The sequence below is a fragment of the Thermobia domestica genome, chromosome 1, assembly GCF_964235325.1.
Source record: "Thermobia domestica chromosome 1, izTheDome1.hap1.1, whole genome shotgun sequence".
In the NCBI taxonomy this organism is placed as follows: Eukaryota; Metazoa; Arthropoda; class Insecta; order Zygentoma; family Lepismatidae; genus Thermobia; species Thermobia domestica.
The window spans coordinates 205210118-205226564 of record NC_137454.1 but is presented as its reverse complement, the minus strand read 5'-3'; the positions used below and the strand labels follow the sequence as shown (position 1 = coordinate 205226564).

Below are 16447 nucleotides of genomic sequence, written 5' to 3'. Positions count from 1 at the left end.
AATAATACCTTCAAAACGCCAATTCCTCACTTTGCTCCGAAAGTAACTATCTGTAGTGATTTTTTTAAGAGGCTGCAACACTGTTACAAATCATCAGAGACCAAAACTATTTTGTTTCTTTATTCTGGCCATATCCATCTTTAACATATATTTTTTTCATAATAATTCAAAATGGTCATGGTACACATTTGGCTATCACGTGTACGATTTGAAATGAAATGGGCCTACTGTGAACTTCTAAGATTATTTGAAGATCAAAGGAATACTTATTTATATTTACAACGCAGATCTCAGTGTTCCCTGAAGAGAGATATTATGAATAATTATTTGCAATATTTCAAAGCCTAATCAGACTTAAGTCTTAAGTCCGATTAGGCTTGAAATATAAATATGTCCTGCTATGTTTGTTTAAAAAAAGATGATGGTTGTATCATCTAACTGTTTATCTAAATTATTCTTACTCAATGTAAATTTCCTTCCCCTTATGTAATACGATTCAGCGTTTGAATTTGGATATTATATTTAGTGATTAGTAATTTTAAAAAATCAAGATTTCTATTTGCAACTATATGGATCAGGGTAAACTTATCCAGTTCTTAACTAATTACTTAATAAATAATACTTAATTATCTAGTAAAATTCAACTAGGTGTCATTGTTTGTACCATTTTCCTTTTAACTATTATCTACATTTTTTCACCATTTCTAAAAGTTTAAAGGAATGGTTTATATATCACGCTACGGGTAAACTTAGGATTGATTAGGAAATATAACCCATCCTTTCCCTGTTTCGACAGAGAGTCTCTTACCGCTTCTTTCACCTGATTATTTCGTATAAATAAAGATATAAAAAGATTCAATAAAATAAAAGTAAAACAGCTGTATGGAAGACTTACCTGCAATAATCGTTCCCGGACGAAAGGTGGCAATGTTGACGTCTTCTGGATTACATAATGTAGTAAATATTGACGAAGACCGATTACATCTTGCTCCTGCAAAAACGGCCACTCTCGAACCAAAGCATCTTTTAATAAGCATGCTGCCTCAAATAATAAATATTCTGAAGAACTTGTCTCTGAAAATTTAAAAGAATAAGTATTAATATTATTGTATTTTTCTGCATTTATATCATTTTGCTTATACTTGGTTTTTAAGGCATAAAAGTTTTATGAAAGAATTTTAAATCATATTATATATAAACTTTCCTAGATAAATGCTTATATTTCCTTCTATAGCTAATGTTAATTTTTAGATTATATTAAATCAATATTTAATAAGCTATCATCTGAAAAGTATCCGATCTTGTTCTTCATGCGAAAACAAATGAAGTACACGAGAGGTCCCCTGGTAAAGGCAGTCGGACACCTTTAAGCAACCACATGTACATCTTCCTGTGTATAGAGATTGTACGTAGTTGTCAAGTCAGCCTTTGAGTTTCATTGAGAGCCACTCAGATCTTCACAGTTGTACTCATTCTCCTTTAAAATTCCCCACAAGCAGACAACAAATGGTATAGGATCAGCGGAATGCGACAGGTATGAAAAGTCAGTCACGAGAAATGACTCGTTCTGAAATAATTTCCAGTAGCATAGCTAAAGATTCTCGAGTGATATGGTTGGTAGCTTCATGCTGTTGATATTACTGTTTATTCATGTGAAGACTCCTTGCACGCCTTCTCAAGACCTGAAAAAATGATCCGGTCATCATGTTCCTATATGTTCTTGAGTGGTGGTAAGACAGCCGTTTTCTTCATTTTCAATGACACTGGGGCTTAATATACCATATGCTGTAACGACACATCATACCATCACACATGCATTGTGTAGCTGTTTCTGGATGATAACATCTTCGCGCTCAAAAGAACAGAAAAGATTTATCTGGCGATTGATGATTTATCTAGCTCTCCAAGTGAATGTGACGTCTGTTGGAGAACTACACATTGCTCAACAAATCAGGCTCCTCATATACCGTGGACAAAGACGTTGCACAGTACACAATTCGAATGTTTGGTTTTGTGAAGCGTTCTCCAAACTATATCCGGTACAGAAAACCAACCATGTCCTAAAAAATCGGCAAACAGATATATCGCTGACGTTCAGTTTCAACTCCTCTTCGTCCGGGCTGAGAATCCTTGATTTTCATTTGTCGAAATATAAAGGTAACCAAGAAAGTTCGGTCTCTTTTTCACCCACTATCTTCGAACATCGATATGTCACTTAAGAAGTACCTGAAAGATCAAAAATAGTCCCCATTAACATGGACTATCTTCTGCCAACGTTCTGGAAGGCCATGGATTCCATTGCGGTAGAACTTCATGGGCCGTGGTGCGAAAAAAGTATCTAGTGCATTTCGCACCTCTACTAGGGATTTCGACTGGCGTCCTCTAAGCTGATTGTCCAAGGAATGGAACAGGTGATAATCGGACGGTGCAATGTTCGGGGAGTATGGAGGATGCAATATGTTTTTTATCCAAGGCGTAGAATGGTGTTCCGGGTCATCCTAGCCACGTGGGGCTTAGCGTTGTCCTGTAATAGGATGACCCCTTTGCGATTCAGAAGTGCTGAGTTTTTCTTGAACACGGCTCAACTGCTGACAGTACACAGTTGTACTAATGCTCTGACCAGCTGGTAGCAGTTCCCGATGCACAATACCGCGAGCAGTCCACCAAACACACAGGAGGACCTTCTTCTGGTGCAGTGCTGGTTTCGACTGTTTTGGAACCGGTTCATGGGATGCTATCCAATCATGATGGCGCCATGGAGCTTCGTATAGGACCCATTTCTAATCGCATGTCAACAACCTGTCCAGAAATGGCTCCTTCCTCAGACGAGAAAGCAAAGAAACTCAGGTGTCTGCTCGCGTTGCCTTCTCGCCCGGAGTCAAATCATGTGGGACCCATCGACCTAACCTATAGTGCTTTCCAAGTTTATGGAGGTGCTGCCGAATAGTTTCTCCACTCACACTGAATTGTAGTCCCAGTTCCTCACATGTCTGGGCACTGTTCGCCTTAATTGCTGCCTGAAAATCTTCATTGTGTACATGTGTAGTCTTCCGGCACGTGGTGCGTCTTCGAGTGTTTCGTCACTGTCCTTATACTTGTTAAACCACCCTTGCACTGTCCGTGTAGTCACGACACCCTCACCAAAGGCCTGGCATATTTTCCGCCTCGCTGCAGTGGCGCTTGATCCCAGTTTGAACTCGTACAGCATACACACCCTTATGACGCTCTGTGGAAGTCTCATGTTCACCCTGCCCTTACGCAAGTACACGGTGTAACTTAACTGCCACAACCAGGTAGTATGTTGGATATACCCACACCAACAATGGACCTTCGCCTTATCTCCATTCGCATCCAACTCACTGTATGAGGGCCAACTGAACACAGACTTCCACAAAAAGCAACAGAACTTTCTTGATTACCTTTATAGTTACTGGCCAATTAGACTTCCATTCTGTTGACATAGTACACTAGCAGAAAGGAGAAATTTCACAATAGACATCACTTTTGTTGTTACTGGTCGTCTTGTTAAATCTCTCTTGGAATTGATCTGCCACCCTTTCCACTATCACGATGTGTAAACAACCCTTTCGTTAGTCTAGTTGCTAGCGCGCGCATGGTGGATAGAGTCCCGTAATCAATGCCCTGTCGGAGAACCTTGAAATTGGAACGCATTGCGATTATTGGATTTCAAATGAAAGTGTAGGTTCAGGTCTCATACAGGTTCAATGCTGAAAAGGAACGCTAACTCTCACTACCAAACTTACGTATAAACGAAAATAGTATTCAACTATGTGTACTTTTTTCTCTGTCGACAGACCCTTTTCCAATAATAACTGCACATGATACCATCTTTCTTTTGAGTAAAAATGCCTTCTAACATACTCAGTGACATTCATAACTTGAAATTTCAGTATTTATGAACAGAGCTCTCTAAGTGTACGGAGTAAGAAGTGACTTCACAACTTTAATAGTGTTTCTGGATAATATTGTGTTCTCCAAGTCTTCCAAAGATATTATGTTCGAAGATGGCCATGTAAGGTAGCACAGGCAATTAGAAAAAGGTTACTTACGAAGATTCCAGCGGGAACTGAATTATGTAACTATAATTTTTGGATACAAAGTTAGTGAAGGCTATTTATTATTTATCTACTTTTATTACTTGAAATACGTGCGTTTGGTACTATGTTTCGTCGACAAATACACATACTGTATATTTGGAGTATACTGTACTTTGTCAAGCTCTCGTTTTAAATCCTTTCCTGATGCAATAAACCTCAGTGTTTCCACTGTTTCACTTACACAATGCTAAATTAATTACTCGATAGTCTTAACACTTTTGTGTGTCTGAAATATGAAAGATAAGCCTGTCAGTAATTATACCTAAATCTTCTTTACTTGCATTCTTGTTGCAATATTTTCTATATGGATAGATCATGTTAACTTGGAAGGAAATAAGCTGTTATTATTATTATTCGGGGTCCATTATAAACACTTACGGACTCTCAATTTTATCATGGTTCATTATAGTTTATTATTTGATTTTTCTCTACATACATACACACACATGCACAACGTCCTAGCTATCTTCCCCCTTCTTAGTCCTAATACTCCAGCTTCTCCAGTTTCATTCCTAACCCTTACATTGTCAACATAGAAACAAACAAGAGCTTCCTCGTGTCTATGTAAATAGTGTACACACCTTTTGCGTGGGAGACCCAGGTTCGACTCCCGATGGAGGCTGTGGTTCGGATTCCACGTTAAGCTGTAGACCCACGTCTTATATAAGTTACCCTTGTTGCTGAAAGAGATGCTAAATTCAAATCTAACTAGTAAATAAGTAAATCATTCATGAGCCTAATGGATCGAAGCCGTGGACACTAGCGAAATCAAATATACGCCGTCTGCAAACTACAGAACACGGTTTGAAGAACGGGAGAAAATGCACATGACAGGAACAACTCGCAAAAGCAGAAAAGGAAATGTACAGGGTTGCCACAACATTTTTAAAATCATTTTCCATGACTTTCCAGCTGTTTTGTACTTATTTTCCATGACCGCTAGATGAAAATTTAAAATTTTTTACGGCCTCCACCATTCCCATAGTTGCCCAACGCACGCCTTATTTCTTTTCTTTCTTTTGTACACTTTACAAAATATATTCACATGCATATAACATTTGGATATAATATGTTTTGTGTGAGAGAAAGAAAATGATCACTATGCAGTCTAAATGTTTCGTTAAGTATGTGTTTTAACATGCGTTTTAAGAATAATAATGATTCACTTTTCTGGATACAATAAGTTTTGTATGAGAGCAAGAACAATTCTTGTCTTGAATGCTCACTATGAAGTCTAAATGATTTGTTGTGAATGCCAGTAGTTTACTTTTTCCCTTCGTTCTCATTTTACCTGCCATTTTTGGGTGTTTATTTTGCAATTTTGCCAGCCATTTTCGTGCATTTACTTCGGGCTTTACTAATGCCCTCTCTCTCTTCTTGTAGTTTCTGTAGTTAATTTACAATCCTAAGTTTATCATTTTTCTCTTTCTTATTCTCTGTCTTCTGCTTTCGTGCTTTATCCAAAAAACTTCCATACCTCTACCTTGCTGCTCGAACAAATCACAACATTTTACTTGTAATAGTTATATGTTCTCTGCCACCGTGAAACTGAATAGCCTCATAAACAGTTCTCTGTGCTATGATAATTCATTATAATTGCTGGATCAAAACAAGACATTCCTCTCACTTTAGGATATTGAAGGGGACTCTCTCTTTCAACTTGTCCACCATTTTCATTCATTTACACTCATTCCGAAACTGAAAAACACTGACATCTTTTTCACCTTTGACTTCTTTTAAAAACTTTTCACACTCGAATCCAATGTCTACTTTGGAGGCAAGAAGCAAGGCATCTGACTCTTTATCCATGTGTACAGCATGCAGCTGCTTGACAGCAGTAGCTTCTTTCATTACTCTTGGTTTGACAATTCGAGCCATGAGGACCGTCAACAGATGCAAAAGCTCTCCATACAAATATGGAGACAGTGGATCCGAAGTCTGGAATCTTCTCAAAAGGCCTTGGCAATAACATGGGATGGTCTTAAAGAAACTCAATTTACATTTCAGAAAGGGGTCCCGCATGTGCTGAGTAACCCTTTTGTATGGCTCAGAATTTAATGGTTTTGTTTCATGAATGTACTTTTTTACATCCTCAAATATTTGCAATGCCCTTTCAGTGCATTTTTCATTTTCCAGCCATCTTGTTGCGCAATACTTTTCATAGGGAACATCGAACTACCTGTAACTGCTGTATATTCCCCACGTCTTGCTGGTGAGTTATTAAAAATATAGTACAAATCTCTCAGAAATAAGTTCACCTCCCAACCAACTCCTCGCATTCCAGTACCAATATCATAGCGATCTCTCCGTCAGAGTTTTATCTCTTCGTCGTGAATACCCCCTAACCCTTATATGCATTACAACATTAACCCTCAGCGAAACAGTAAGTCATATTACTTCTTCTATCATCACTGGGTTGTTCGTATGTTGTAATTTCAAGAAGACTTATTATTATTATTTTCACACAAACAAAAACTATGTACTACTACCATTACTAAGATACCCACTTAGTCTGTGAAAAAGTATTAAAACAGCAAAATAATTTAAAACATACATCTTCATACAATTTTCCATGACTTTTATCCCTTTTGACCTTGTTTCCATGAATTTCCCTGACCACTTTCAAATTCCATGACTTTCCCGGACTTTCCAGGTCTGTGGCAACCCTGATGTAGTATTAAAATGATGGTGAAGTAGACACTAAAAGTACTACTGCAAGAATAAATGATGATTGGTGAACAAAATTATTTCTTGTCTGGAGAGTAAAGGGCAAGAAACCTAGCAAACGCTTTCACAAAAAGTTGTGTGAAAAAATCACGGTAAAACTCATAATAATTCGTACCAAGCCTTTAACTAAGCTGATATTGTTCAGAATCTTAATATATATATAACGTGACGTACCAAATAACATATGCGGATTTTAATGGTGGTATTTTGAGGTACCAATGTAGATTAAAAGTAGTCTGTTCAAACAGGGAGCCAAATTTTGTAAACGAAAGTTCTGATAAGATTCGGAATGTATCTAAGAAAATAAACTTTTGTTTGACTCCTCTAATATAAATAAAATAGTTTGTTTGTGTGGCTGTGTGCGGCATGGGGACCAGACAAGTGGACCGAGAGTTATCAAATTTTGGTCACGGGTACCTTGGTCCAAGCCCCAGACCAAGACGAAGCGTTTTTTTAAAAATTTGATTACCCTCAGGGGGGTCTCAGGGTGGGGAGGTACGGGCATTTAAAAGTAGTAGAAAATGACCGATATTAGTGTCGAATTTATAGTTTTCGCGGTCGCTGAGATCAATGGTGACACTTCCATTAGCGATGACTTTCAAATTCAGCTACCATTGTATGCTGGAGGGAGTTACCGAGACATGTAAAAATAATTCAAAATGACAGATATTAGTGTCAAATTCCTAGTTTTTGCGATTGCTGAGATGAAGTGATATTCCCATAGGCCCTGACTTCCAAACACAGCCTCCATTGGCTCGGGGCCAGAGAATATATATATTTTTTTAATTTCGAACCAGGGGGTCTCATTGGGCATTTACCGGGTCTATAAAAGTAGTAGAAAATGATCGATATTTTTTCCCTTTCGTTGTTCAGTTTATTTACATAGATATTTTATCTGACCCGTGCGAAGAATGGGTATATCAGCTAGTTGTTCTAGAAATGGTATTAAAAATATATTCACACTTGTACATAGGACACTCTAGCAGTTGATTTCCCCAGTGTATTAAAAAATGTGAGAAATAAATTCTGCATTACCTATTAAATCATAAAGCCTCCAACTTTCACCAGAAAAATGCAATGGTTCAATCATACAGAAAGCAACATTCGAAAGGAAATTTCATAACAGTGAACCAGCTTCGGAATGTATGCAATGAAACAAGAAACCTTTGTTTCAAAGACTTTCCGAAACTGGTCCCTTTGCCTTTAAAATGATGTGAGAGTATAATGAGAAGAAGTTTTCGTAAAGGAGTAATCTCAAGACTAAAGTTTATGGAGAAGATATTCCGAACCTTATATTACTACTATTATTATTTTCTTGCGTATATCAATGTATGAATTTTAACTTATTAATTTCTATAAAAGAGGCCAAAAATTGTCACCTGTGTGATGTGTCTTGAATAATGAGGTTTGCAAAATATTGTAGAAAATTACCTTAAGACGCACCACAAAAGTAGCAATTCTTGTGTATATTTCAAATCTCCATAAAAACCTACCACATTCAATTACAAGTTCTCTTTCTGACTTATTCTTACCTAAAATCGAACAAAAGTTTTTATTATTATTATTATTATTGCTAATTTCTGAATAAAAAGATCGCCATCTTTTATTTAAATTCAACTCCGGTAATGATAGACACTTCTGCCGTTTTGGAAGCTCAAAAAATCACCACTAATGCCTCATGCAACTTGTTCTTTTTAAGACTGTGTACTATACGAATTAGTTAAAGATTATATATATAACAAACATCTAACATTACAACTTACCTAAAATATGTTTGCAGAAAATATAAGGTGACTTCGTCTTTCTAAAATTTAGAAACACTGCTTCCGCTGAATGTCTCTGCTCTGGAGTAACAATAGATGGTGGTGCCTGCAATAAAAACACTAGTAACAATAAACGTACAACACAAGCCAGCAAAAGGGGCCGCGTTAGCTCATCTCTGGTGCGTGGGTTCCCCTGGGTTCTTCCGCTTCCTCTCACTTTCTTTATTCGACCATTTCATTCATTACCTCCATGCACAATCGTGAAACATTAAACTTTACTACATCATTTGGGTACGTGTGGTAATGGTAGATTATTTTTAAATATTTACAGAGGTTGTTTCCGATCTATATTGGCGATTTCGAAATGCATCAACCTCAAGAAATTCCATGATGACATTATCGATGATACTCTACTTGCTGACTGAATTCTGATTATCACCTGGCATGCAGTGTAGACTTGTCCAGTCATAAAAGTCCTCTTCCAAATCTTCCAGAGGCTGTCAATGTTGTAATCTTCGTTGTGCCAAAACCTGTTCGAGGAGACAGGTATAATAGCTCATCGGTAAGGCATCCACTAATTTCATTAGAATGCGGGTGAAGGGAATAGCAAGGATATCTGTTCCTTTTACCATTTGCTGTTGAAGGAAAAGAACCGTCAAATGCATGGGCGTCTCTGGCGGTGGGACGCTTCCCCCCCCCCCCCCCCGTTATTTTGAAGTACGAAATATTTAATATTTTAATCTAATTTAATTTATATACTAACGACAGAATAACATATAAATAATAATAATTATATTCACTTGGAATATAATATTCAGGCTGTGAAACTATTATAACAAACCAGGGGGTCTCATTATATGTTAACAGAGTTCTTGATATGTTTCAGGGAGTCCCTGAAGGTAAGATGAAAGGTAACAAATTGAATCGAAGATAATAAACAGGATGGACTAGGTTAGTGTTCGATAAATATTATCAGTATTAGGTGGCGTTTCCAATATGGCGCTACCTATAATAGAGTGCAATCTATAATTGAAACCAGACAGATATTAACATTGTTTGTACATTGTGGTGCTTATTAAGTCAATTTGGTAATGAAGGAAAGTTGTAAAGTTTCTGCCGTTTCGAAAAACACAATGGCATGGGTTCATGAGTTAGGTGTCTTGTTTTTTCAACCTGTTACAGCACGAGGAAAGTTAGTTGCTGTACTTGAATCTAAATCTGAAGGTCCGATAGGCACTATCACTAGAATAAAACCACTTTATTCTATAAGACGATTATACAGATGTGACCAGATTCGAGAAATTCTTGGTAAGTATGATATTATAGTAGAAACTCCACATGATATTTCTGAAACGGAAAGCAGTTTACAAGTGCTTCAGGTCTTCTAGCCCATTTTGAAACTGGCACAACGCTATTCGGTCTTTTACTTGGAAAGAAAATAATTGGAATGCTGGAACTTCTGATTAGGTCATTCCAAAGTCGAAAATAAACTGTATCAGGCTTAATTAAAGGTGTCGAAATTGTTTCAGAAAATATTCAATACCTACGCAACGAAGAATGTTTTGAAAAAATAATGCAAGAAGCTAATACGAAAGTAGAAGAAGTAGAATTTGAACCCCATTTCATTGCCAAAATGAAGAGAGTACCAAGGAAGTACACAGCGCCGGGAGATGATTGGGTTCCTGAAGACGTCAATGTGTAGTATACGAAACAATATTATGCCATCATTGATGCAGCTGTGAAAGGCCTAGAATCAAGATTCACTCAGTCGGATTTCCTGCGTGTTCGGCTACTAGAAGATATGCTGTTATCAGCTTTAGCTCCCTAGGAACAAGTTGGCATACTTGAAAATTATCCAGAAATAGATGTCGCGTCATATTTTCTTGAGGTGAAAATGATTCTGCAGAAGACTGGTGTGTCTTGTGTCAGTGATGCTGGCAAAGTATTACGAGAAATGGAACCAGAAGTTCGGGCTATGTTTAAAAACATTGAAAACTTATTGTGTCTTTTGATTGTGTTGCCAGTGTCTTCATGTGAAGCTGAACGGAGTTTTAGCTTCCTTCGAAGACTGAAAACATATTTAAGGAACATAATGACACAGGAGAGATTGAATCATGTTATCATCTATCACACGCATCATGATTTACTGGACCTTCTCAGCCTATGAGCAGAAGATTTATTGCAGCTAATGACCATCACAGGACGATCATTAGTTCAATCACTATTAAAAAATTCGTAAGTAGAGTAGATTAAAATGATTCTGTATTCCTTACGTCATTGTATGTGTGATTTTGCTCTTTTGTGTGTATTTTTTTTTTTTTTAATTTTATTGTCTAATATATTATTAAATAGCTGCAAGATAATTTAATTTTGTTCAGTCTATCACGGATATCTGTTTAATAAATAAATAAAAAAGTAGACGTAACATAATCTAAAATTCCACTGAGGTACTAGCATTTAAATCATTCCTTTGATGCCCCCCATATTTTACATGCCAGAGACGCCAATGGTCAAATGAGAGTTATGGTTGGGTGGCATCCAATCAAACCCGATTTTCTCCTTTCCATACATACAAGGAATATCATAGCAAAGCCAAACAATAATTGGAATTTCTGGGGACAAGATATAACCTTTAGCTTATCATTACAACAGAAACTAACATGGATCCCTGAATCCCTTACCAGTCCTTTCCTTACATTCATGGTACCATATTTGGAAGTATTAACAGAAAGTTCCCTGTAGTAATAGTAAGAAAAAGGTCATTACATTTATTTGTGTGTGTGTGTGTGTGGTGCACATATGCCTTATCCGGTGGGACACTTCCTTAGTGCTCATAGGGCTGTCGACAATTGGTGCGGTACTCTGTAGTGTGTTCTGGCAAGAAGTTTTGAATACGTCTCTTCCAACACGTCTCCAACTTAGATCACAATAAACTATAGTCTTGAAGAAATGTTCCAGATTGATCTGCAATACATTTGTGTACCTGGGTTCTTAATTGTAACGAGGGCTTGTATTCGGTGAGTAGATGGTGTACGGTCTGTAGTAAGACAGGGACTGTATTGTTTTGTCCTACAAGAATGAACCCACTCCCTGCCTTTCCTGACCCTTTTGATAAACGTCATATGTCTTTCTTGTACATGGTGAATTCATGTTCCTTGCCCATCTTGACTGTGGTGTTATAACTATTTCGCATCGGAGAGCGCCATTATTAAGCCGGTGATCTTCGATACGAATGTTTACCACACTTATCGCGGATAAACTGAATGTCATCCACTTCTAGGCTGACTAGAGTTAGGAAATCAAGAAACGGGACATACAGCACACTGGCATTATTTTACCATTAACCATGTAGATACAGTTATTGTATGTCATTATTCATGCCAGTGAGGAAGAAACTTCCAGCCTTTCAAAAAATTCACTTTTATTTATTTAACTTTATTTCAATTTTAAGTTAAGCATTACCTTTTAACATATATGAATTTCTATTACAGAAAATGAATTCTTACTGGGGAAGAGTTGCACTAATAAATGCATATCGACTTTAGGAGAGCTGAGTATAACTACAGCGTATGCACATATAGCGTAAAAACTGTAGTGCATAAATCACGAATTAATTTAAAAATACAAACCAAATTGTGCTAGGTAGTAAGTTACTAAAAAGAATGAGCACTATCTGACCGAGTCAGGGCAGGAGCGTCAACGTCAATAGGTATACGCATAAACAAGAAAAATAGGAAACACTTTATATGACAAAAACACGTCTTGCATGTAGCACAGCCTTGCGATACTTCTATGATCACTTTGTACATTGCCTTCACATGGCACTTAAAATTGTATCTTCCTTATGGGGTATTACGTGGGAAAGAGCACACCTTCCAATTTGTTTCTCTACTTTATTACATATGTAAGAGGTAAGATCTCGATATATCTTCATTACTTCTACAATCCTATTGTAAAATTAAGTAGCCTAACAAATTTCGCCTGTAGATGATTTTACAAATTTATGCCTCCATAAAATGGGATAGCACCCAAAATTTTGCCCCGTCTCACCACACTTCATTAAGATGCAACTTTCTTTTCATTAGTTTCCGCCCTCACTCCCGTTTTTCCTCCATTACTGCAGCATACTAGTACACGTAATAGATTGGTTAAAAGATAGTTGCTTTGAAACACTGTCATATTATATTCTATTGCCTGTTTACCTAACATCCCATCAATACGCAAACCCATATAGTCCAGAATTTAACTTCGTTCTTCTCCCTAATAATCACCCTACTCAACATTTATTATTATTATTATTACTTTGACCAGAAAATTCACTGGAACCAATTAATCTGACCAGGTTCCCGGAGTAGTTCACGAAACATTTTCCAAGAATGATTCAATCATTAGAGCAGTTTAAGAATCAGTTCTTCGAAACAGACAATCTGGGATGGCATTCTCTTCAAATCCATCGACGGTTCCAGAGCTGGTACTGTGACTTATAGTCAGCCGTTGTAAACAATAACTGAGAATCACAGCTAACACCCTAACCTAGCAAGCGATTTGGGTGAAAAACTAAATATTACCCGACAACCCGTTATAAGGAACCCACTCCACGATTACTCCGGCATCTTTGGCAAATGCTTACCAAACTGCTCCAGGAATCGGTTTAGATGAATCAATTCCCTAACAACCGTAATTCATTACTTTCGCACAATGTGCATTACGGTAAGGGTGCACTTTGCGCAGAACAAGTGATTTTGTCACAGGATGTGGCACTGTTAGGAATAGGATCGGGTTAGCTTACGGTTAAGGAAATTTGGACCCATTTTGTTAAAAAAAAAAAAAAAAAAAAAAAGTGTAATTCTTCGTATTGCTATTTATTGTGAATCGGTTCCTATGAATGTTTTGCTCCAAGTGAACTTTGCCGTGCATTAGCAAACAACCACAGATAAAATTAACAAACTTTAAATTCAATCAAAAACCAGCTTTTAAACTAACCTAGTCCAGAATAAATACTTCAAACTATTCATAATTTTCAACTATTTTTTTTTTTTTTAAAAAAAAAGAAACAGAACATTAGTAAAATATAGAAAGCTATTTTTCAAAACTACATGGGAAACTACTTCCTCCCAAACCCCCAATAAAAATGAAAAAAACTTGCAAAAATAAACAGTATCAACACACGTTTCCTAATTTTAAAAACAATAAGAGTGAAAAGCGAGCATAATTATAACAAACAAGTGGAAAATAATAAACATTCACTCTTACTGTGGATCGGAAATACCATCGACCTCAAGTTTGCTGTAACACAATTAAACCACACAATGCGGCAAACCGATAACAATTAATGTCCGAATCTAACACAAACTTATTTTTTGTAAAGACGAATTCAAACTCTTAGCCTCAAATCTATTAAACGCTTAGTGAATTTCATTTACTATCTCTACAGTCACCATGAAACAGAAACTGAAGTACGGCTTCCACAAATTTGACAACCAGCATACAAACCTAACATAGGCCTACTGACTACAAGCAGATACGAACAGCTAACATCACAGCAGCAACGTATCATATGACTGTGCATGACATACAGATGCCTAGTGAAGAAAATAAGAACTACCTCAACTCATCTTGCAATATCGCACAAAACGCACAAACAGTTCCAGCAAGTGACTGAACCTATAAGAACTGGTTCCAGTTACTGTTCTAGTCAAAGTCTTATCCCTACACTGATGACCCTTATTACCTCTTTTGTTACTCTCATGCTGGCATTACATTTCTCCGTTTAGTATTTCGAGCCCGCCATCTGCGGCAGTTTATCCATGTGTATGTAATTAGATATGTTCGAAGATATTAGGTCAATTCCCTCAAATTTAAAGGTTTCGAAGAAACCTATACCGAAGTTATTGATAATGAACAAGATAAGAATGAAGTATTTCTGCCACTACTTGAGGTTTATTTGTTTCTGTGTGTTCCAAGGACGTGGGGTTACATATGGTACTTACGATGATTATGTTTTGTATAGACTTACAAGTACTATAATCAAAGAGAAAACTAGAATTTTTGTTTAAGTTTTTGAAAGAGAAAAATTTTTTAAAAAGGAGCAAATCGAGCAAGGATTAGTAAGTTAGGGAAACATAATTGCATGAAAATAACGTGAAACATACACCAGCCCATGCATCTCTTTACCTACCAGATGTTTTGTATGGAAACGAAAATGTTAAGTTTTAGATCCCTGCACTTGGATTAAGAGCGGAAGTGATTAAATCATTTGACTCATCCATAACAATTACATAAACACTAGCTAGCACTATTTAAGCTAGCAAGGATATACACCTGTTTGACTGTAGAAAGACCTTCCAAGCTTATGCAACGGAACTCGAATGTACATTTGAGTTTTTAGTTTCCGAGTGGAAGAAAAACGACGTAAAGTCGAAGATAAAAGTTCGCCATTCCAACCAGTCACAGCATTTCAGTTTTGCTTTAGCGTTTGGAAAGTTTGAGTGTTAATGTGCTAATATATTTAGGATATAGTATACGTAAGACCGTCTGAGTTCCAGAAGAAGCTGGACGCTCATACTTTTAGGGATTATTCATTGAGTATCTACGAACTTAGAAAGGGGGTAACAAACCCACTTTCATTTACTTATCCACTGATACGAAAATAAAAAAGAACGTACCTATTTGCCCTTGTACTTTATATGCTATAGCGCATTACATTATATGCAACAAGGATCTTGGTCTGCATCATGATATAAATTTAAAAATATTTAACATTTTTCGAATCGAAATCAACAAAATTTATTCTAGAAAGTAAAAATAGAATGTTAAGCACATATAATGAAGACAAGGCAGTGATTTAATTTGGTAACGTATAAATATATAATATGAAGTATCCTCGCGCACGGAAGACAGGGGGTTCTCATGTATACTATTACCTATATTTAACCCAACATTTATATAAAATTGATCTGTGATCCCATCTTATGATTTTAGCAGCATTTAGTGCAAGGCAGTTTGATGTCAAACTGCAACAGGTATGAACATAATTAATAATTGATATTAATACCCGAAAAATGTTTAAAAAATTAAATGCTGCAGCTATTTGTAATTACTTTTTAATGTATTTATGTGTATATTTTTTGTTTGTGTCTTCCTTTTTCATATGTTTACATCTACAATAACAAAACATTAAGACAGTAGAAAATTCGTATGTAGAATATATCCTATTTCAGAATTACATCCTCCACTATAGGAATATATTCTACGTATTGAAGGACAGAATAAAGTTTTCTAACACACATTTTTATTTTAAAATACATACGAGCAAAGTTCTTGCCGCATCCTCCAACTCTTGCACCGCTCTATCCGCCATCACACATCTGCCTGGCCCTGGCGACAAGTCGAATGGCGATGAGATATCGATTTTTTCTTCTTCTTCTCTATTTCTCATTTTGAGACGCAGACGACACACATTTTAACCTATGTCCGTATCGGCATTCTATCATAAAGCGTATAGAATTGAACCCATTTCGTAATATTACTGTTCTCCTTCATGATTTTGATAAATATGACAATAGAGATTTCCACTAAATACTGATTTAATATTTAGATTTAAAATAAATATAAACAATTGACATAAAATGTCTCGTTATAAAAAAAATGTTAACATATTTCGTTAAATAATTTTCAAGTTTAGAGATATCCCGTCTTATGCAGAGTTGTTTTGACGTATGATTAACATCATACTAAAAGCCAAACTACTGCAGGAAACATTAGAGACCTGCACGGGCCGAATTTTTCGGCCCGAGCCCGGCCCGGCCCGATAAGTTTTTTAAAATTCTTGGCCCGAGC

The 16447-nt window shown here is 36.6% G+C and overlaps 1 protein-coding gene across 1 annotated transcript in view; it reads right to left on the bottom strand.

The window, feature by feature from the left end:
* LOC145693182 (exportin-4-like) overlaps positions 1 to 16073 on the bottom strand; it is a 102083-nt gene extending 86010 nt beyond the window's left edge. The window contains exons 1-3 of the mRNA XM_081768954.1: positions 15918 to 16073; positions 8609 to 8714; positions 896 to 1074 (exon numbers count right to left, since the gene is read on the bottom strand). Of these exons, the coding sequence (XP_081625080.1) occupies positions 896 to 1074; positions 8609 to 8714; positions 15918 to 16046 (414 nt within the window). The 5' untranslated portion in view covers positions 16047 to 16073. The remainder of the gene's footprint in view (positions 1 to 895; positions 1075 to 8608; positions 8715 to 15917) is intronic.
* Positions 16074 to 16447: the final 374 nt, after the last annotated feature.